Below are 23974 nucleotides of genomic sequence, written 5' to 3'. Positions count from 1 at the left end.
AGTGCAAAGCCAGGAGTAAACCCCTGAGCATGCCAGATATGACCTAAAAGCAAATAAATAAATAAATAAATAAATAGCACTATATAGCACTGACCCATTGTTAATCGATTTGCTCGAGCGAGCCCAGTAACATTTCCATTGTGAAACTTGTTGTTACTGTGTTTGGCATATTGAATATGTCACGAGTAGCTTGCCAGGCTTTACCGTGCGGGTGAAATTCTCTTGGTAGATTGCCAGGCTCTCTGAGAAGGGTGGAGGAATTGAACCCAGCTTGGCCAGGCTGGCTGCACTCAAGGCAAATACCCTACTGCTGTGCTATCACTCCAGCCCAACAAATAAATAAATAAATAATAATCTCACTCCATGGAGAATGGCACATATCAGAAGAAGTGAGAATAATCTGTGTTGGCAGGGATGCGTTGAAAGCAATCACCACCCACTGCTGGTGGAGATCTTGTCTGGTTCCAACCCAATGAAAAATAATACGGCTATTTCTCAGTAAACTAAGAGTTGTGCGTATTTCTTATATATATGTATATACTATTATTTGCAAGGAATAGTAAATGCAAGCAATCCGCTGCCACTTCATGGAACTAGAAATTATATTAAAGTACGTAAGCCAGAATAAGAAGGACAAACACAGTATGAATTCACTGATCTCTAGCATATAGAATTATTGGATGAGGGAATGTGATACATTAAAGGGAAGATGCATAGATAATCTTGATCCCAAAATATAGGAAAAAGATGGATATAGCAGGGAAAATATGAGGGGAAGAAAGAGGTGGCTGGGAAATAATAGGGGCTGTAGTCAAGAGCCTTTGGCATATCAGTAGTGTAGAGGAATGATATAGCTATCTATCCAAACTACAGTGTAAAAAACACTGAAAACATGATACTCAAACTCCAACAACCAAACTTCAAAATGTGCCCAGGCACATGGAGAGTGGGAGGGAACCTGAAGACAGTGATGGAGAGGAGTTAACACTCGTGGTGGTGATAGCTGCTAGAAATTTGTATGTCCAAAATTCAACTCTGAATAACTTTGTGACTCATGGTACTTTAACATCTTTTTTTTAATCCAATGGTTACTCGACTGCAGATATAGTACAGTAGGTAGGATGACTGGGTGCTTGCGTTGCGTGTGTTAGCCTGGATTTGATCTCCAGCATTGCACATGGTCTCCCAAGCACTGCCAGGTGTTATTCCTGAGTGCAGAGCCATGTAACCACTGAGCATTGCCATATGTGACCTCACCCAAAATACAAACAAAAAATGTAAAAGTGACAAACAGTATAAAAATAATGTTCTTATAGGTTGAACAGTCTATCCTCCATTAGAAACTAACCAATTTTTTGGCTTGGTTTGGTTTTGGGTCCACTACCAGCAGTGCTCATGTGTTCCTCCTGGCTCTGTACTCAGGAATTACTTCTGGCAGTGCTCAGGAAACATATAGGCTCAAGTGTATTGAACAGGGTTGGGCACATACAAGTCAAAAATGCTACCTGCTGTATACTCACTCCAGCTCATGGATTTTCTCAATTTTTCCCCCTCAACCATTTCAGATGACTTCGTTCAGTTCACAATGTTATTGCTGACAATGCTAGCCTACAACACCACATGTATTAACCCATTCTTCATCTCCTTAAGCATCACTAGAATAAATTCAAGACCATGGTGTTCTTGGAGGAGGGAAAGATACATTTCCATAAAGAGAAAGTTGTGTTCATACTCTTATTCGGCTTCTAACCACAAGAGTTAACGAATGGACCGTGACTTTTTAAGTAAATACAACAAAAGCATAGTATCCTTTAGGACCTTTTCGTCAAAAATGATCTTTATACTTTAGGAAAGCTACCACCCACATCCCCAAGAACTTAAATACAATTTATGGTTATAAAAGCTATTTAATAAAATTGATCATGTTCTTCTCTTTAACAGATACTTGATGATGTATTTATAAAATAATGCCACCTTTTGGTTCTTAAATATTTGCCCACTGATACATAAATTGGTTTCATTTGGGGTCTTAACAGCATTTGAATTGATTTGAGAATGCCAGATACATCCTTCTTCTGTTCTGCTAAATTCTCTTCGATGATTGTTCCATGAGGAAAAGGGAGGCTTGAATTTCCACCCTGACAATCTCCCAGGCACACGCACTGTGTTTCTTTTGATTCAGATACAGCTTGATTCTTCGGAAGTTCTTTCTCAAAACAATACCCAAAGAGAGACAAGCTGGTTTGCCCTCTTCTGTGGGCTCTAGATGTTCCAGGCTGTGATGAAGGCTAGAGAGTAGCTTCTCCAGGACGCTGTGCTTCCAGGAAGCGAAGCCGTGCTCAGTGCTGAAGAGCATGAAGATCTGCTGGAGCATCAGTTGGTAGAGACAGGTGCCTTGGCCCTTTTGGATTGGGGTACTATTGCCTCTCTTCCACGGAAATTGAAAGTTTTCTCTGTCATTCAGGCATGAGTGAGACGGGGTGTTTTGCAGCTGACTCAGAAGCATAGCGATTTCCCTCCTTTCCCTCTTTTGCAGAACCTGCCTCCATCCTTGAGAGCACACAGGGAGGAGGTAGAGCATCACTCCTGCCATCAAGTATCTGGGGACCATGGCGAGCTTCAGTGCTTCCCTGAGTGTCCTCTAGGGGGCGTGCTGACACGGTGACGTCTCCTGGCTCGCTTTTCCTCTGGGCAGGATCAGCAAGCAGGATCCTGCAGATGGCTACGAGAGGGCGCGCGGGTGCTGTTCCTGGGCGTTTGGGAGCGGGTTCAAGTCAGCAGTCCAGGGGCGTCGCTGAGTGGACATCGCGGCTCGCCGGCTGCTTTAATAGTGCGCAGAAGCCCAGCGCCACCGCAGCAGCCGCGGCAGCTCCTTCCCCGCCGCATCGCTCGAGAAGAGGGCGCCTGAGATGGTGCTTCGCTCTCTTCTAGAAACGCTAGCAAAAGCGTTTTTAGGCAACTGTTGGGGTTTTTGAGAGAAGGAGGCTACGGATCCGGGCAAGGTTGGTGGTTCGCACAGAATCTGACTTTTCTGAGCCGGGAGGGCAAATCAGACTTTTCTGGGCCAAGGGCGCGAGCACAGCTGCAGCGCCTTGAGGTCCCGGGGATGCCCGAGGGGTGAGGGCAGGCGCGACCCCAGGGGCCTGAGGATGCGCTGGGGCATCCTGGGACAGTCCCGGGACCCTCTACACCCGCGTTAAAGTGAGAGCGATACTAAACGCTGAAAAAACAAAGTTGGATTACACTACTTCAACAATTTCATTAATGATTAATAATTAAATAATTGAATAGTGATTTAATAAATTCTTGAGGTCACTAAAAATTATTTTTACCTGAAACCACTTTGTGATATTTGTAATGTTTGTTTGGGGCCATCTAGCAGTGCTCAGAGCTTACCTGTCTGGAGACTTGGGGATGACTCCTGGTGAGGCTTGGGGAGTCATTTGGGGTACTGGAAATTGAATGCAGTTCATAGAATGCAAGCACCCTGCCCACTGTATGATCACTCCAGCCTGACCTAGCACATACACTTAATTGTATATCTTTTGGTTATTACAGAAGCAACCTATTGATTATATTTTGAAAATGACTCTTCTTCTTTATCATGTTTTGTGATACCTTATGATCTATATATTCTATTTAAATAGTTTATTTCAGGCGCCATAGTCATAGGACCGTAGGTAAGGAAGGACATTGTGGAGAAGTGAAATAAGATGAAACATGGCAGAACCAGGTCTGCTTTCAGTCTTAATGGCTGGCCCTGTGCAATTTCCTGCCTTTTCCTTCTTGACTCTGCATCCATTTCATTTTTGCAGCAGCATTTTGTCAGGTCATCAAAATACCAAAATTCACTCCCCAAATTCTGCTTTCACCATTTGAAAAAATGTAGGACTCCCTTTTCACTACACTTTGTGATTTTGCCAATCGAATAGAAACCTTGAAGCTAGAAACCACAAGAGATCAATGTGTTAATGGATAATAAGGTGGAGAGTGTGTAGAAAGAGAAATGGAGAAAAGAATTCAGTAAATCAGTCCGGGAATGGGTGGGAGAAAGAATACCAGGTCTCAGGATCTGCCAGTAAAGAGCTCTGTCCTTCCCACTTTCCTCTAGCAGACCACCCCTTTTCATACAAATCTCACCACCCAAGCTAAAGACTGAGTGTAAATCAGTTTCATCTCCAACATAAGAATAACCATTTCCCCGATTAAACCAGATGCCTTAAATCCCATGGAACCCCAGCTTTTGAAAGATATTGACGAGAGATAGAACTATTCCACAGGAATTGAGACAAATGCTCTCCTGAGGTGATTTATTCAAAACACTTAAGTATTAAAGTTTTAAAAAATAATACTCTGGTGGAGAAGTGGTACAGTGGTTAAGGCACCTGCTTTGCAAGCAGCCAGTCCAGATTTGATCGCTGGAACCCTGTACAGTTCACAGAGCACCACCTTGAGCACAGAACCAGAGTTAGCCCTGGACAACACCAGGTGTTACCCAAAAACAAAAGAAATGAATAGTTTAAATGAATGCTTCTCTTTGAGAATTTGATAAATAATACTATCAAAGGTGAAATAATGATCCAAATTTTAATGCATCATGATGACAAAATATATAAAATAACTATAAATATGGTCAGATTGATAATGAAATAAATAATAAATACATAAATAAATAACATCTGGGTGATCCTCTCTGAGGAACCTCCCTGAGGCTGAATATTTTTTAACATGTATTCAACTAATAACATGGACGAAATACTAGCTGAATCATTTCAATAAATTATGTGATTAAAGTTGATATAAAGGGCTTTTCAAATATCCATTGACATGTGCAACAGTGCGGTGTCACGTTCCTGAATGAGGTGCAGTTCACGATGACTCCAGGTCTTCATCCTTAATGCTCCACCTTCCTTGCAAGGCTGCCGAGAGCGTCAGGGATCTCATGACTTCCACTCTGACCACCTCCCACGCACACTCGCTGTATTTCTTCTCTCTCAGGTAGCGAGCGATGCCCCGGAAGTACCTCTTCATGGCCAGGGTAGAGCTCCAAACGCCAGGGGCAGAGCCGTCATCTGCCCTCATCTGCACCAAACACGAGTCCAGGTCTTCCAGCTGCCGGTGGAGCCCCGTGCGCAGCGGCTCCAGGAGGGCCGGGTTCCAGGCAGCCGCCGAGTCCTCTCTCAGCAAGAGCTGCAAGAGCTGCTGGAGCATCTCGTGCAGCGCAGACATGGCCGGGGCCTTCTGCAACTGGTCGTCGGCCACCGCCTCCCAGGGGAACCCGAAGTCTCTTCTGTCCCGCAGACAGGACAACGGGGACACTCTCCTCATCTGGCCCAGCAGCTCCAGGTTCCTCCTGCCGACCAGGACGTGCTTGTGAGGCAGGACACAGCCCAGAGAGCCAGCAGGGCCCCAGCCGAGTGCCACCAGGGCCAGGAGCAGAGGCAGCAGGAGGGCCATTGGGAACAGGAGGAAGGCGCTGGTCTGGCTGAGCTGAGCGTCCGGGTGAAGCTTGGAGTCTGCGTTCTCTGAAGCCATTCTCTGAGTATAACCCCTTAAATAGGGTACCCAGATTTTCACTTTCAAACATCGCCTTTTACTTTCACTTCCCATTTTCTGGTTTTCATTTAGATATTCTCCAGTTAGCCTAAGATGCTAACACCACCAAAAAGTCTTCATTTTTGCTCTTAATTGTTCTAAGAAGTCTAGATGTGTCCTTTGAATAAGGATTTACCCATTATATTTAAACTCTAAATATATTCTTCCAAAGGATTGAAATGTCGACATACATACTCATATACATTATATCCTCACTGACATTCTTCAATATATATATATATTGATATTTTGTGTTTTAAAAATCTATTTTGGAACCAGGGAGGTAGTTACAGGGATTCAGGCACAAGTCTTACATGTGCCCAACCTAGGGGTCCCCAAAGTAGAGCTATGAGTCTGCCGGTTCCGGCACTGCAGGGGTCAGCCACTGTGCAGCGTCAGCCCTAGGCTGACCCATTGGTGCAGTTGGTGAAGTATTGCCAGGAATTATCCCCAGCCCCCTAAGTAACTGCTTGGGAGGCTCTCCTCACCTCAGATCCCTGAAATCGGGCCTTTTAGATTTTGTTTTTCGATTCCTTATTTTACATAGGAAATCTGGCTGGCTTCCTCTGTGACTTTCCACACTTTGTTAGGGAATTGTCACACCATATATGGCAAATACATGCTTCAAAATCCAGGACATTTCATTGCATTTCATTTGCATCACTGCAGAGGCTGATAATCATTAGCAAATTAGCCTCTCGGGTGTTTCACCCTCTCAAGTCCATGTGGTTCACTTACTACAGATCACAAGGTGACATTGTCCTTTCTCCATCTTATGTTTAGCTTAGGTCATGCCAGGACCTCAACGAGAATTCTAATTCTTTTCATGTGCATGTGGATGTGGGAATTTTTATACCGGCATCATTTTAGATACCCAGCACCATCTCACTCACCAGGAAATCCTCAGAGGTATGATGTAGAATACATCGTCTCTCAGGCTGAAAATCCCTACTCCCTGGGTGCAGACTCACCACATCCTGAGCAATTTAGAATTTCCTAACTGGAGGTGTTCATTTTTATTGTGATTGGCAAGACAGTTCATTTGTGATATTGCATATCCCTTGGGTGTTTGTGTGAAGAAACCCAGTTCTCAATGGTGACGCCACCTCTCCAGAACTATATCCCCAAGTATCAAAAGTAAAGATCCACAGCCAACAGAGGCTGGCAGAGAACATTTGTTTTATCTTAGTAGGTGAGAAAAAAAATTAGTCATAATCATTTCCCCACAGCGAGCAAATGATCTTTTAATTTGCAAGTCTACTGTTTGTTGTTCCATTACATTAAATCATCAAACAGTTGCCAAGCTCAAAATTTTTGCTGGAAACAAGAGATTCAACTATGTCATCTCTCAGTAGAAACACACGTTGGAGAAATTAGTGACCTTCATCGGTTCATTCTCTACACATTTCTCTTCGGTGTCTGCTTCATCTTTACCTCATGCTCAGATACAAGATAATGAGACCCATGCTATAGGGATAAACAATCTTTGCTGTTAAATATTAAATTAAATAATGACAAAAATGTTTTAATAATTTATTTCTTATAAAATGTTTTTCTGGGTAGAATTTGTCTTGCTGTTCCTGTATTACTTTCTGTTTTGTTCTAAGATTAATAATACAAAAGGAAACAAAAGAATGATTTCACTATTTTTCCTTTATAGTTTTCAAGACATCAATTTTTCATTTCTCTTTTCAACTTTCCTAGAAAGCAAAACTTGATAAGGATGGGGAAGGGGGTTCAATAAAAGAAAACAAATGTAATTCTGAAATCCTGAAGGTGGAACTGAGTTTTCTATTGACAAAATGTAAGCAAGTTTTCAACTAAGAGGAACAATTACATTATAATGTACTGCACTGTCTTCCTGTTGTTCATCGGTTTGCTCGAGCAGGCCCAGTAATGTCTCCATTGTGAGATTTGTTGTTACTGTGTTTGGCATATTGAATACGTCACAGGTAGCTTGCCAGGCTTTCTGTGTGGGCGAGATACTCTCGGTAGCTTGCCAGGCTCTCTGAAAGGGGTGAAGGAATCTAGCTCTGGTTGGCCGGGTTGGCCGCATGCAAGGCAAACACCCTTAGTCTCTTTTTTTGTTTGTTTGGTTTGGGTTTTTTTGTTTTGTTTTGTTTTGTTTTGTTTTGCTTTTTGGGTCACACCCGGCGATGCACAGGGGTTACTCCTAGCTCTGCACTCAGGAATTACCCCTGGCAGTGCTCAGGGGACCATATGGGATGCTGGGAATTGAACCCGGGTTGGCTGCGTGCAAGGCAAACATCCTACCCGCTGTGCTATTGCTCCAGCCCTCAACCTTAGTCTCTTTTTCTGAGACTAGGAACCATAATTCAAATGCATGACCAAGATATGGTCCCAAAATATGTGTCACCAGGATCAGAGCATAGGAGAAATTTGGAGGAACAGGCAGGAATGTGTCTTAGGATGATAGGTCAGTTGCAGTGATACCTTTGAGTTGGTTCAAGTCCTCTTGTCTCTGTACCATTGTAAAGTGAAGGACTGCAGGAGGGTACTGCCAGGATAATCTGGAGAGGCCTCATGTTTGGGATCACTTGATCACTTGATCCCTCGTTATTCATCGATTTACTCGAGTAATGTCTCCATTCATCCCTGTTGCGTGCTAGTGTAGCCCAATGGCATCTGTTCATTCTAGAAACATGCAGAGCCTCAAACCGATCATTCAGGGTCTTGACGAAGAAGTCTGACCATCTTGTAGGTGGGCGTCCACGCAATCTTTTGATGTCCCGTGGAATCCAGTCAGTAATGGCTCTAGTCCAGCGGTTGTCTGTAAACCTCATTACGTGTCCAGCCCATCTGATTTTTGATGCCTTGGCAAATGAGACAGTGTCCCTGATTCTTGAGCATTGACGGAGATCAGAACTCCGGATTCTATCTCTCATTTGAGTGAATCGTAATATTCCAAGCATAGCTCTTTTGATTCCTTTTTGAGAGACCCCAATAGCGTTCTCATCCTATTTTCATAGGGCCCAGGTCTCTGAGGCATATGTTAATGCAGGAAGAACAGTGGAATCGAAGAGATGTGCTCGTAGCTGGAGGTTCTTTGTCCTCTTAGTTATTTCTTCAACGCTCTTGAAGGCATTCCAAGCTGCTCTCTTCCTCTTGCGCAATTCAGGTGCCAGGTCATTCATCATGTTGATTTCTCGACCTAGGTATATATAACTGTTGCATTCGGAGATGGTGGTTCTGTTGAGAGCGAATGGAGCGTCAGGAAAGAGGCTGTTTCTCATAAACATTGTCTTTGTAAGATTCAGCTATAGTCCGACCTTTCCACACACACGGTCTTAGTCTGTCAGCATTTGTGCCGCTTGGCTGATGTTTGGTGTTATTAGAACAATGTCATCAGCAAAGCGGAGGTGGTGTAGTTGCCGACCATCTATCTTCACTCCCATTCTTTCCCATTCCAGTCGTCGCATGATGTTCTCGAGGGTGGCACTGAAGAGTTTTGGTGAAATGGTATCACCCTGCCGAACCCCTCTCTTGACATGGATGATTACTTCTTTGTAGAATGGTGAGATCCTGGTAGTGAATATGAAATAGAGCTCACGAAGTATCCTGATGTATTGAGTTTGTACACCCTGATTGGCTAGGGCTTCTATGACCGCTTCCGTCTCAACAGAATCAAAGGCCTCTTTAAATCAATGAATGTTAGACAGAGCGGCATCTTGAACTCCTGAGAAACCTCAATGAGCTTAGTAATCGTGTGGATATGGTCGATGGTACTGAATCCTTTTCGGAATCCGGCTTGTTCACATGGTTGTCCTTCATCTAGTGTTCTGCTAATCCTATTCAGGATGACTCGAGTGAACAGTTTTTAGATGACAGACAATAGGCAGATTGGGCGATAGTTGCCAATGTCGTGGATGTCTCCCTTCTTGTATAGTAGTACAGTCCTGCTGGTTTTCCATTGGGATGGAACCTTGCATTCAGACAGGTAGCGTGTGAAGAGCCGAGTCAGTGTATTGATGAGTACTGAGGGTAAGTTCTTCAGGTTTTCAGGTCTGATATTGTCTGGGCCAAGTGCTCTTTGTTTCTTTACTAGTAAGATGTCATGTTGGATTTCGGAAGGGAGAACATTGGGAACGACATATCCATCATGCGGAATGTGGTATGTGGGCAAGTGGACGTGGCTATTAAAGAGATCTGAGTAGAAGTCATGAATAATCTTCTCCATTGCCCTTCTGGAAGATGTAATAGATCCATCAGGATGTCAGAGGGCAGTCATCTTGGTCTTGTAGTTGGTGAAGGACAGGCGGGCATTATGAATGCTTTTCCCGGCTTCTGCCGCATCTACCAGCACCGCTGCTCTCCTGTCTTTGAGGTCATCCTTGATGGCTTCTCTGCATTGTTTTGCCAGTTGCGTGCGGTTGCCTGAGGCATGTGCCAAACCACATTGGCGAATAAGTTCAAGAGTGTTCGAAGAAAGGCGGTTTTTTGTGGTTATCTCTCTCTTGGCATTCCTCACACAATCATGGGGGTGATGAATCATTTGATATTCCTCATCAATGTTGTCAATGATGGCATCTTCCCATGTTGCCACAACAGAGCCAAAGAGCTCCCAGTTGGTGGTCGTTCTGGAAGTTCTCTTCTTAAACTTTGCATTCTTTTCTCCTCATTCTGTGAGGTAGAATTCTGCACGAAGGAGATGGTGGTCCAATCCCGTATGGAGTTTTGGGACAACAGCAACATGGGTTAGGCAAAACCACCGATTGAATATGATGTGGTCTATTTCATTGTGGAACCGTCCACCGTGTTTGGGATAGTCATAAGATAACTGAAAAGGCATTTAATTTATTCTTGGGCACATCAATGTGACAGCTGAAAGACAAAATAAAGTCCATCAGTTCAAAACAGGTTCAATATTAGCAAAATTCAGTCCAAAAAAAAAATTGGCACCTTGGTGCTATGCTATAAATAAAGAAAGAAGACCAATAACTGAGTTACACACAAAATTAGAGGCTCAAATGATACTTCCTGGGTCAGTGTGCATTCTTCTGTTTTGGACTACAAGGTGTTTGATGTTTCCTTTCATTCACATGTGAATTGCCCTGAGGAGGGAGAGGAAGAGGCTGATCACAAGAGGCTGGCAATCAGGTCCCCAGTTGCTAGGAGACTAACAGTCTTGGGAAGGAGAATGGATAAAGGCATTCTTGGACATTTTATTTCACTAACAAGTCGACTCAGGCAATGAAAGACTGTCTTGAGAAGCCTAGAATTTAGAGAAAGAGAATTGAATAATTCTTAAGGATTTCACTATGAATCTGTATAATGGCATTAAGATAATATTTAGTAACACTAAATTCTAATGCATGCTAACTTTGGATAAGACAGTGTTCTTGTAATCTTATTGGAATTACAGTAACCCTATTTAGTTACACTCATTTCTATAATTTCTTGGAGAGATAGAAATATGAAGGGTTGAAATATTTAGAAGGAATCAGAGGTCCAACATTAACACTTCGAGGAGAATCGAGATAATGGCTTGTCTAGAAGAATCAGTGAAAATAAGTAACATATAGGGGCCAAAGATGAGGCTCAATGATAGAACTCAGTTCTTGTATGAGCCCATGGATCCACCTCCACCACCACAATAGCAACAGACAATAGATGTTGGAAATGGACACAGGGTTAAAATAACCATGTAAAGGTAGTAGCATAAAACCAATAGAAAGGAGAGGATGAAATGACAAAGAATTCTGAGTTCCACTTCAAAGAGTTGCTATGCAATGAGTTAACTATTACCATCATTATTATTATAATTATTATTATCATTTCGGTTTGTTAATCGAGGCTTACTCCTGTTTCTGTGCTAAGGGATCACTCTAGGAGAGCTCAGGAGCTCATGTACAGTGCCAGGAACCAAACCAGTGTCAACTGCATTCAAGCCAAGTTCCTTAATCCCTTTAGGGTCTCTCCAGCCACCAAAATAATTTTTTTAGATCCTGTATTACTTTGGCTATTTCCCAAGACTCATTTCAAGGGATCCTCTATCTACCTGACTGTTTCAGAACTTTTTCCTTTAAGACCCAAACTGCACACTAACAACCTGGGTGTGGGGGGGCTGGGTCAGTGCTTCAACAGGTCAGTGTTGACTTCACATGCATCATATTAAGTGCTCACAACAACCCACTGCAACAGGCTTCACTGAAGTTTCCTTTTATAAAATAAGGAATAAAGATTTCATCAGCAGCAGCTTCATGGCAAACTGTCAAAAGCCCTTTATCTACTCACGTTAAGGTCTGGCTATTCAAACTGATTTTTTTTTATATAGGAGGTGTTCTAATTTTTATGTCTTCCTAAAATACTCAGGAAGGATTCCAACTCTGGCTTTAAATATGCTAACTCAGAGCAATATATGAAAGCTAGAGAGAAAACAAAACTAATTAAACTTAATCCATCAAGGTTGTCTTTTCAAAGAACATAGTTAAATAAGTAAATTTTCACAAGTCTTTGCTAAAAACTGAGCTCCTCCACTAAGCATACTCCTGATTATTCATCTGTCTGGGGAAGCTCTCACCCATTTATTATATTTTAATATATGTTCAAATGGAAGAGCCTGGCAAGTTCCCAGAGGCGTATTCGATATGCCAAGAACAGTAACAACAAATCTCACAATGGAGACGTTACTGGTGCCTGCTCAAGCAAATCGATGAACAATGGGAGGACAGTGCTACAGTGCCATATATTCAAACATCTGCTTGTGAATGCTCTGTTGTTTCATTTTTGTTTTTATTTATTTGGTATAGGGGGAAGGGGGTTGGAGGGTCACACACAACTGTCTTGAAACTTGTTCCTTGCTCTGCATTCAGGGAATCACTCTGGACAGTGCTCGGGAGATTATATGCAGTTTAGTGCCAGAGTTCAAACTAGGATTGGCCAGATGCAAGGTAAAGTGCCTGAACCCCTGTACTATCTCTCCAGTCCCTCATTTTGCATAATTACCCTCCTTTAAAGTTAAAATGATAACCTCTCAGTATTTGTATGGCAAACCATAATGCCCAAAAGGAGAGAGAGAGAAAGAGAGAAAGAGGAGAGGGGGGAGGGAGGGAGAGGGAGAGGGAGAGGGAGAGGGAGAGAGAGAAGGAGAGAAAAGGAAAGTACTTGCCATAGATGCCATAGAAGCAGGCTGCGTTGGGGGATGGTGGATTGGAAACTGGGGTCATTTGTGATGAGAAATGTACACTGGTACACTGGTGGAGGTATGGGTGTTGGAACATTATATGACTGAAACCCAAGCATAAATACACAATTTGTAATTGTGTATCTCACGGTGATTGAATTAAAAAATTTAAAAATAAAAAGGTTAAAACTAAGAGATCCTCAGTATGACAATAATAGTTGAGAATGATCATGCTGAACAAGATCTGAGGGTTAAAAGTAGGTAAAGTGATTTTCTTAATAACCGTTCAATATCAATATTGCAAACCACAATGCCCAAAAGAAGAGAGAGAGAGAAAGAGAGAGAGAGAGAGAGAGAGAGAGAGAGAGAGAGAGATAAAGCATCTGCCATAGAGGCAGGCAGGGGGTGGGGAATGGGAGGGTGATGGGAGGGAATCTGGGGACACTGGTGCTGGGAAATGAACACTGGTGGAGGGATGGGTGTTGGAATTCTGTATGACTCAAATCCAATCACAAACTGTTTTAAGGGTCTATCTCACAGTGATTCAATAAAAAGTTTTCAAAAAAAGAAAGTAAGAGAGAGAGAGAGTGAAAGAAAGAAAGAAAGAAAGAGAGAGAGAGAGAGAGAGAGAGAGAGAGAGAGAGAGAGAGAGAGAGAGAGAGAAAGCGGTCCTGTGGGATTGCATCAGATCCACAATAACTTTCTCTGAAGCATGTTGACCATCTAGGTCCAAGAGGTGAAGCAGAAGTTTTCAGTTGGCATTGAAGCAATTCTTTTCTTTTCCTATGCATTCCTATTGTTACCCATGTTATTGGTCATGTGTCTGGGGGGGGGGGGGGGCAGTGGGGAAGGGACTCCAAGCTTTAAGTATCCACTGCTACCTTCTCCCTATCCAGATAAGGATCACCTAGAGTAACAGCTGGCCAGTGCTGCCCATTGCCATCACCACCACCCCCTCCTCAGGTCTTGATGTTGCTCTAGTTGAGGCAACAGACATCCCTGTTTTTCGAAGTCCTGACACTACTGCTGACCTTTACCTCCTCCTGCTTCGAGATGTGCTGAATTCAAGTTTCGGGTTTTTGTTGTTGTTGTTGTTGTTGTTAATCAAATGAGAGCCCTGTACCTGGCTCTGCCTTCTCTTAGTAGAATCAGGATATAGATGTGCCTGGACAGAAGCACACATGAGCTCCTGGATTCTTCACTAGCTCACGGGGTGCAGATTTACTGTTTTTCACCAGACATCTGTGGGACCTGGAACAGTTGCAGCTCAAGAATCTGATGGCAGAGAAGGTCCAGGCAAGCCCACATTCACACCCTTGCTCCCAAGCTGGGAAATGTCTGTTGTTTCCTGGTGCTGCTGTTTCCTGGTGTTCTTGCACCGTGACCCACCACTGTCCGTCCTTAGGTTGGTACCACAGTCCGCCACTAAGAGTCCGGTCTGTGACCTGAGGCAGAGACCTAAGGCATCTGGCTAAACTGAAGTTCTCTCTTGCTACATGAGCAACTCTCACACACTTCCAAATTTACCTCTTCAACTCAGGATTGCATTTAATACCTGGCATTTCTACCCAAATATACAACCTACAGGCAGTCAGTTGGCAGCAACTGTAATCTCTGACACTTCTTTTCTTGTGCCTGTGCTCTCTTACTACTGAATCACGGTGGAAAACTTTATTCGGTGTCACAATAATCCCCCCCCACCCCGATTATAAAGTCAAGGGACACAATCTGATATTAGGAATGGAATTGCCAAACTGGAAATTATTCTACACGAAGATGAAATCAACCTTCATCTGGTTGATATTTTCTGTTTCCTTTGAATTTCCAAAAGGACAGACTCTTCTGCTGCTTGTAGCCTACTATTACAGGGTAGGAGATTACCCAGAAAGTTCGAACATACTTGTCTGCCAAGATACATTGCCCTTGTTTACTGGTAGGGGCTGCTGACCCAGAGAGCAAGGGTCTCAGTGCAATCAACAGCCCAAGCCTAGGAACATACAGAGGTTTTATTCATTCTTATCACATCCTGTTTGGCAATACCCATCGGCTTTCTTCTAAGCAAGCAAGCAAGCAAGCATAATTTTAGTGCAGAAGCCAGATGTTCGAGGTTAGCTGTAATAGTTAAAACTATTCTCAGGGGGGGGCTGGAGTGATAGCACAGCGGGTAGGGCATTTGCCTTGCACGCGGTCAACCCGGGTTCGATTCCCAGCATCCCATATGGTCCCCTGAGCACCGCCAGGGGTGATTCCTGAGTGCAGAGCCAGGAGTAACCCCTGTGCATTGCCGGGTGTGACCCAAAAAGCAAAAAAAAAAAAAAAACTATTCTCAGGGGCTGGAGCGATAGCACAGAGGGTAGGGTCCCCTGAGCACTGCCAGGAGTGATTCCTGAGTGCATGAACCAGGAGGACCTCCTGTGCATCGCCAGGTGTGACCCAAAAAGAAAAAAAAATACTATTCTCAGAGGTTATTCTCAGGGGTTATTCTCAGGGTAGCTGTCCCTGTGTTCCAGCATCCTCTGAGTGTCTCATCCTGTTTCTCAGCTATTCCTCTGAGCCACCTGCTTTTTCTGCTAACTTTGGGTCACCTTGTCACACTACAATATATAAAGGGAGGTGTGACTCAAGGTCCTATTCCCCTTCTCATCAAGCTGTCTAGCCCTGACATCTCACCGAATTGCCTAACCCTCCTTCCTCTCAACTCATGGCTGCTTCCACCCCAAATAGGACATATTTCACCTGAAGTTGGGGTAGCCATTCTGAGACACACAAAAAAATAAGAAAGTAAGTTTCTTCAAGTATTGGGGATCAATTCTTTCCAGGAAAGAGTCAGACTCATTGCAATCAGACTCATTGCACCAAAAAGAGAAATGATCTAGGACCACCTATCTTCTTTTTTGCCCTGATTCGGAAGAGACATTTCCAGTTTGGGCCTATAGTCTTGTCCCTTTTAGCCAGGAGGTGGCAGTCTTCCTCTGTTAATGTTTCAGTAGTATTGCTGCCCCAAACTAGGTCCTGTTTAGAGTTTCTTTTTGCTAGTTACATCACTGTACCTGGGACATTCCATTACCTATAAAGATATTCATCAGTGTGTGTGTGTTGTGTTTGTGAAAAGGCGGGGGGGGGAGAGCGAGACGGGTCACAGAGAGTCTCTCGTACAGAAGTTTTTGAAAATAATGAAAATTTTACTCAATTTTCACTTTCAGTTTTGTGGCTCTGTGCTCATAAAAGGGAAACTGGCAGTGGGGAACCACAAAAGGAAACGGGAACAGTTGTGTGAATTGTGGTGTGGGTGGCAGAGCTATGAATGAGGAGAGCACTACCTTATGGGAGTTTCTACCTTACAGTAGAACGAAACAGTTGTGGCATGGGAATAGAGGAATGTCATTCAGAAAAATGGGGAGAGTGAAGTGTGCCAGGTTTCAGAATCAGCAAATAGATCACATCTATAATATATAGAGTTTTAAAAATATCTTTACTGAGGCTTTATTAATATAGTAATAATATAATCTGGTACAACTATGTTACTAATATATTATTATTATTATTATTAATGTGTTGATTATCTTACATCATTTCTTTCTATTTATTCATTTTCTTTTTGGTTGGGTCACACCCGGCGATGCACAGGAGTTACTCCTGGCTCTGTACTCAGGAATTATGCCTGGCGGTGCTCAGAGGACCCTATGGGATGCTGGAAATCGAACCTGGGTTGGTCACGTGCAAGGCAAACGCCCTACCTGCTGTGCTATCTCTCCAGTCCCACATCATTTCTCTTTAATGGTTAACTTTTCTTCCAGATAGTTGTGCAACTTGCCATTTCTTGGTTTTGTCTTTTTGTTTTTGTTTTTGTAGTTTTTTGGTTGGTGGTTTGTTGTGGTGGTGGTGATTTTGTTTTATTTGGTGTTTATTTGTTTTGTTTTTGGACCACACCCGGCAATGCTCAGGGCTTACTCCTAGCTTGGAGGACTATATATATATATATATATATATATATATATATATATATGCTGTGGATCGAACCCAGGTTGGCCGCGAGCAAGGCAGGCATCTTACTCACTGTGCTATGGCTCAGGTCCAAGTTACCATTTCCTAACTGAATATACAGAACAGAATTATCTATGTGGAAAGTGACCATTTTTCAATCTTCTCCAAAATTCCTCTCTTTAGATTGTCATGTTTTTTTTTTCAGGTAGTTACTAGGAGAGATTTCTGTTCTCAAAGATAACTGAGAAAAATAAGAAAAATGTTTCAGTTTCAAAACTGTCTCTATGAAAAGTACTCTAAATGTATTTTAAAATTCTTTTGCTTGCCTAATATTCACAATAACTCTAGTAATAGTTTTACTGTAGGAACCAGGAGATTAGAATATATGCCTAGCATTCTCCCCAGTCTTGTTCAATTTCCAGCACAGTATGATCTACCGAGCAACACAGAAAGCAGTCCTGGAGGCCCTAAGCACTGCAGGATGTAGCCTCAGGGTACTCTAACACCCATTGGGGTAGACCAAGTATTGCAGGCACCATGGGACAGCAGGTAAGGCCCTTGCCTTGCATACAGCTGACCAGGGTTCGATACCTGTGCCCCTAGACCCCCAAGCATTAGCAGGGTGATCCCTAAGTATATGGGTGTGGCCCCAAAACAAAAATAAGTGAACAAAACTTTGATAGCTTTCCTATTAAATAAACCTATCTGTATGACAGGGCAAGCATAGTTACAGAGCATCTGGTCTTTGTTATATGAGTAACCCACTCCTAGGCATCATGTGAGCCTATTTCCTTTCTTCTTGAAGCTCCTTTCCTTCTACATTCACTTTTCTGTCTTGAAGGCTACACAAAACTTGCCTTCAAGAAAGCCAACTGATACTGATAATTTACATATAGATCAATGGGTACCTGAATTGTACCATCCCATTAAAGTAAGTAAAGTAAAGGCCCTCCCGTTGATCGTCGATTTGCTCGAGCGGGCCCAGTAACGTCTCCATTGGAGACTTTGTTGTTACCATCCCATTATTCCTGTATAATCAGGCTTGGAAGTATTTTTTTAGGAAAAAAAAGGCAATCATGTTTCTAGAGTAAAACATTCACTGAAAAACAAAATAATAAATTGACCCAACCCAACATTAAAAATGTGTTGCCATTATCACAGTGCAAAGGGGCTCATATGAAATCAGTAAATACAAAATAATTTGTCATATACTTAAATATGTACATGGGTATTATGCGTGTGTGCGTGTGCTGGTAGAATTGCAAACATTTGACAAAATGATAGATCACATGCAAGTGCAATGTCGTTCCATAAGAAACGATTCCATGTTGTGTCAGGTGTCAGTCTTTCCTCATTAATCTTCTCTGTAACTTAGTTGATGAAGAGAAGGATCTCATGATTTCCACCCTGACAATTTCCCAGGCACAAGGGCTGTGTTTCTTCTCTTGTAGATAATGAATGATTCTTCAGAAGTGTTTCAACACGGTCAGCGGGGAGTCCTCCTTCATCATGAGTGCCCTCCTGTAACTCCTGTGTCAGACAAGACTCCAGGTCAGTGAGCTGCTGAATAAGGCTACTGCAAAACTGGTTTAGGAGGGTCTTGTCCCACACAGTCGATGAGTCCTTCCTGCTGAAGAAGTGCAAAATCTGCTGGAGCATCTGATGGAGGACAAAGATGGTTCAAGCCTCTTGGAACTGGCTGCTGTCAAATGCCTCCTGAGGGAACTCAGAGTCATGTCTGTCCTTCAGGCAGGAGACAGGGTAGATTCTCCTCTTTTGTCCCAGGAGCAGCAGGGTCTTCCTGATGGCCAATGATGGGGCTCTGACAGGTCACAGTCCAGAGAGCAGATGGAGCTGCAGCTGGATGCCAACAAGGCCATCAGTAAGGAAGATGACAGGGCCAAGGCAGATCTTGCAGAAGCTGCTAGTCAGGCTGAGGGCTGTTCCTGTGAGCCCTGATGTCCAGGTTCTTTAAAGAAATGTCATTCTGCTTTGGTCTTAAATAGGTGCATACTCAGGTGGGAGTATGTTTCCTCTCTCTCTCTCTTTCTCCACCTGCATCAGATGAACCCAGGTGTGAGGGACCAGTGACTGAAAACCAAGGGGTCAGGACTAGGTTGTCCCTTCGCATCTCCCCACCCTTCCCTCTGGGGGTCCTGGCTGTCATGCCTATGAACTGCTTCTGGATGCTGTTTAAGCATATAAACAGTCATGATCCAGAGATTCACAAATGAATCTCAGAACCAAACAGGTCGCTGCAGGGATAGTTCCGATTATTTAAATTTTTATAATCTCAGAAGTGAGCATCTGCAAAAGTGGCTGTGCGATATAGTGCATCTTTTTTTTTTTTTGCTTTTTTTTGTTGAATCGCTGTGATAGACCCTTACAGACATTTTATACTATTCATAATAAGCAATACAAAATAAATTATCTAGCGCCTGCCTAGAGTGCAGGCTTGAGTGGTGGTGGGAAACTTTGAAATAATGGTGGTGGGAAAGTGTAATGGTGGTGGGATTGTTGTTGAAATATTGAATGTAATCAATTATTGTGAACAATTTTATGAAAATAAAATTTACAAAATAAAATAAACAAATAGAAGCATACTGCTTTCCATTTTCTGGATTTTGCCCTCACTTTCCACTTCTATTTTTGTTTCTGTTTATGTATTTTCCTCTTGAGTTTAAAATAGTGTTTCTCAAAGTTGTTTTGGTTTTATTTTTTAATATTACCCCTTTCACTTCATTTTGGGCTGGAGTGATAGCACAGCAGATAGGGCATTTGCCTGCACGCTGCCGACCAGGCCAACCCGAGTTCAATTCCTCCGCCCCCGTCAGAGAGACTGGCAAGCTACTGAGAGTATCTCATCTGCATGGCAAAGCCTGGCAAGCTACCTGTGATGTATTTAATATGCCAAACAAATCTCACAATGTTACTGGGCCTGCTCGAGCAAATCGATGAACAACGGGAGGACAGTGACAGTGACAGTGACACTTCCTTCAAAGTGAAAGTAAAATATCTTTTCCTAATTGTTCCCTCACGAAATTGTAATATAGTCATACTGCTTACATATGTACTGATGTATATCTCTAGTTATTCATACAAAAGAAAAATTCTGTGTTCACAAAACAAGTTGAGAGTAACAAAAATATTTCAGCTCAAAGTCCAATTTAAAAGTCATTGACATTTAATCTTATAATTAAATTTGCAGCAACTTGTATTTGTGCATAGATTATAATGTATCATATCAAAAATTAAAACATAAATTTGTAATTTTACCAATGCATTGATATGCTTAAAAAAATCTTTCAGAACTGCTAAAAATCATGTAAATTCATTTTCTTAACATGTCTTATAGGTACTTAAATTTTTACTTTTGCTTCATATCAATAAAATAATTTTCAAGTTCATTAGCTGCTACTTTTGCACCCAAATGTTGTTCCAGCATTTGACATATTTATTGTATTGAAAACTTTAATAAAACTGGATAATATAAAGTATTTAATTCTCAATATCACCACATATTTAGAGCATCTTCAAGCATAAGCTATGGCTAGCCTCAATAAGTAATAATCATTAATTATTAATAATAATTAATAATAATTTTATATATTTTTAATTTTGGGTCACCAGGCGTTGCACAGGGGTTACGCCTGGCTTGGTACTCAGGAATTACTCCTGGCGGTGCTCAGTGGACCATCTGGGATGCTGGAATCAAATCCGGGTTGGTGCATGCAAGACAAACGACCTACCCACTGTGCTATCACTCCAGCCCCAATAATTGTTATTTTTGTTGTTTAGTAATCTTCCATACTGGAGAAGCTTGTGCTTTCTCTTGGACACGTATTTTTTTCTCTATCAGTAAAAGTCTTTACATAAAAATATTTTGCTTTGCTAAAAATTAACATTTTTAAAGAAAAGTAATGGCACAATAGAGTACTACTCAACTCTAGGATAAAATAAAGTCATGCAATTTGCCACTATGTGGATGAATCGGGAGAGTATCAAGCTGAGTGAAGTCAGCCAGATGGAGAGAGGTAGAAAAAGAATCATCTCTGTAAGTATGACACTGCACAGAGTCAGGAGTAAGCCCTGAGCCACCAGGTATGGCCCCAAAACAATCACCCCTCCCCCCAAAAGAAACATAGTATAGGAATAACAAATGATCAAAGACAACAGAACAACAACAAAAGCCAAACTGACAACAAAGCCCAAGAATTAGTTTTCACAATGGTGGCCTATCCTTTGGGGGAGGGGAAGGGGATAGTTTAGAGGGAAACCTGAGACAATGGTGAAGAGGAATATACACTCAAATGGAGTGTGGAGTGTCAGAACATTGTACATATGAAACCCTATTATTTACAGTATTGTAAACCATGATGTTTCAAATCTTAAAAAGAAAAAACATAATTATAATATAAAATAAAACAAAGTTATCCCAATGTAACTTTCTAACCAAGTAAAGGTAACCAATCAGAAGGTAAGTTTGAGAGTGAAACTATTCCAGTTTGACATGTTTCATTGCACTCACCTTACATACATTTAGTGTATCTCCCTTGAGTTAAACATAAATGCCTGTTTGATATACAAAAAGAAAAAACCCAAGATAACAATGAATATTAAGGAATACTATTTTGTTGGATAAGTTTAAGTCATTTAAAAATTTGTTTTAAAAAATAAAATTTGTTTATGGCTCCATAGCTTAAGGATTGGCATACAGTCTTGTAAAATTCACTCATGTCTTCAAGAACTAATTTTGCATTCATGGAAGCAATATCACCTCCAATGAAAATATACCACGTAGAAGTTATCATCAATTTGAATATTTTCCCTTCCACGTCAGATTTTCAAAAGAATTCAAGAGGTTCTAATTCCAGTGCATTTGTTTCAAATGTAAAGAAAATATCTTTGTCAATTAGAACCAGAAGAAAATTGGTTTTTGTCATGTGAACAGATCCATTCCATTCTCTCTCTCTCTCTCTCTCTCTCTCTCTCTCTCTCTCTCTCTCTCTCTCTCTCTGTCACACTCAGGGGTGCACAGGGCTTACTCTTGGCCTGCACTCAGGGATCATTCATGGCGGGGTCCAGGTAACTACATGGGGTGCCAGTGATTGAAGGTGGATCAGTCGCGTGCAAGGCAAACACCCCACTGCTGTACTATGGCTTTGCACCCATCATTCGAACTCTTTTATTTTGCATAGATAATTGGTTCCCTCAACCATGAGTCTTTTTTCTTCCAAATGGTAGCTGCTATAGTTCAAAAATGTGTTATATCCCAGCAAATGGATATTCACAAATCCTAGTGTCTGATGTGATCATACTAGTAGGTGGGACCTTTTGAGAGGTGCTTAGATCAAGAATAGTGGGATTAGTGACTTTGGGGGGAGGGGATTAGTGACTTTGTAGAAAGACACCACCAGCTACTTTCAGATTATTAGAAAATGACAGTCTTGAAAAAAAAAAAAAGCCTCAGTTTCCCCTTGCCAGTGAGACTGGAAGTCACAGTTTCCTCTCTCCAGATGTTTCATCTCTCCCCACCAACCTGACACATTTTCCATCCCCAAGGTTCTGTCTCAGAATTCCTGGGGAGTTCCCAGGAATGTAAACTTCTGCCCTGGAGTCTAGGCTGAAAGGGAAACATAAGGTAATGGGCAATTATGCCTGGAGAGTTGTTTCATCTTTCCGGGGAAGAAGGAAACCACAGTTTTCTCTTGCCGCCTTTCCATCAATTTGACACTCATTTTATCCCCAAAGTCCTGTCCAAAGAGCTTTCTGGGGCCATAAGCTCTGTCCGGGAGCCAACGCTGACGGGGAGAGTAAGATAATGGGCAAGAATGCCCAGGGAGATTTAGACCACCTAGACATCCCTGTGATTTTTCTGCATCTTTTGTAAATATTTCCCAACCAATAAGGAATGCAAGGAGCTTATTTAAAAGCCTACACAAGATTCCTCACCTTAATTTAGTCCTGTACTAAGTTTCTCTCCACTTGGAGAGCTCCTTTTCTTTTCTCTTCTACCTTCCAATATACTTTTCTAATTTTCAATAATTCTGAATCTGAGTATTTTTATTACTCAATATTTTCATTCTTGAAAATACTGAAGAACCTGGGAATGATGAGCAAGTTCAGAGACTTGCACCACCACTGCTGCTCCTCTATCACCTGCATCAGTCTGAGTGTAGAAAAGGACCTTCACCTGATCATGTTGGAGTCATGAACTTGTGATTCCAGCCTGCAAAACTGTGAGCAAATTCTATTATTGATAGCATTTGCCAGACTGTGGCGTTTTCCCACCCTACCCACCACTAGACTAAGAGTAGATCACTTACTGGTTAGAAACTAGTCTGCATCTCTCTCACTGTGTTATCACTAGCACTGGTTCCAGTATAATCACTTGAGGTGTTCCAGGCTGCCAAGGTTAGAGTTGTATTTCCAGGAGATTGCGGTTCCAGGAGTGCGACCATGTGCAGTGCTGAAGAGCTTGAAGATTAGTGGAGTCCCAGATGGTAGCAACAGGTGCCCTGGCATTCTGGATCTGGGTAATAATGCACCTTTTCTAAGAGGTTCTGTCATTCAGGCATGAATGAGAGGTGTGCTTTGCAGTTTTCTTAGAAGGATGGCAATTTCCCTCTTTCTCATCCTCTAGTGACTCTTTATTTGGGGGGGGGGGGCAGTGTCAAACAATATAGTTTTTGTTGAATGGAATTTGCTTAGAAAGACCTGATGAGAGATATAAAGAGGAAATATGTGTTCAAGAGTGAACACGGGCTTCTACAGAGTGGAAGAAGCAAAGACATAGAAAAAAGCAGGTGAGATTCATGTTCAAGGGAAAAGTTGAGACTGAGAGCAAGCCCCAAGTGGCTTTGGAGAGGAGGTTTTATACAATTCCTCCTTGAGTCCTCTGCATACAAAGAAATTAATCTAGGGTGTTGTCAGGAAAGCAGTGCACTGCTGATGGTCTTTCATAATCACTTCCCTCCATCATTCTTTTTCACCTTTCAGAAAACTTAATTCTGTCTTTCCAGCTCTGAAGCTAAGTATCTTTATTATTCTTGAAATTACTAAAGAACCTGGGAACTGTGGACGGACATAGAAATCCTGCATCAGCATCATAACCTGTTTTCTCCCCTGGAATCCACATTGTCTAACACAAACAGGTCCTCGGACCATTTGGGGAGATAGAAGGAAGAGAATCTCGAGCTAAGCCCTAGAGTGCCCAATTTATACTGCTATTATCAATAATCTATGTAAGAT

The 23974-nt window shown here is 42.2% G+C and overlaps 1 protein-coding gene and 1 pseudogene across 1 annotated transcript; both read right to left on the bottom strand.

The window, feature by feature from the left end:
* Positions 1-4869: 4869 nt before the first annotated feature.
* Positions 4870-5457, bottom strand: LOC130026563 (interferon omega-1-like). Its single transcript, XM_056117415.1, has one exon. The coding sequence runs from the start codon at positions 5455-5457 to the stop codon at positions 4870-4872; it is 588 nt and encodes a 195-aa protein (XP_055973390.1).
* A 12606-nt stretch (positions 5458-18063) lies between these two features.
* On the bottom strand, positions 18064-23861 carry LOC130026562 (interferon alpha-14-like; annotated as a pseudogene).
* Positions 23862-23974: the final 113 nt, after the last annotated feature.

This window comes from Sorex fumeus, unplaced genomic scaffold (genome assembly GCF_029834395.1).
Source record: "Sorex fumeus unplaced genomic scaffold, SorFum_2.1 ptg000034l, whole genome shotgun sequence".
Lineage (NCBI taxonomy): Eukaryota > Metazoa > Chordata > Mammalia > Eulipotyphla > Soricidae > Sorex > Sorex fumeus.
Note: the sequence above shows the minus strand (reverse complement) of the source record. Positions and strands in the feature narration are given on the sequence as shown.

Coding starts and splice junctions, on each gene's coding strand:
- LOC130026563 (XM_056117415.1), bottom strand. CDS start 5,457: ATGGCCCTCCTGCTGCCTCTGCTCCTGGCCCTGGTGGCACTCGGCTGG.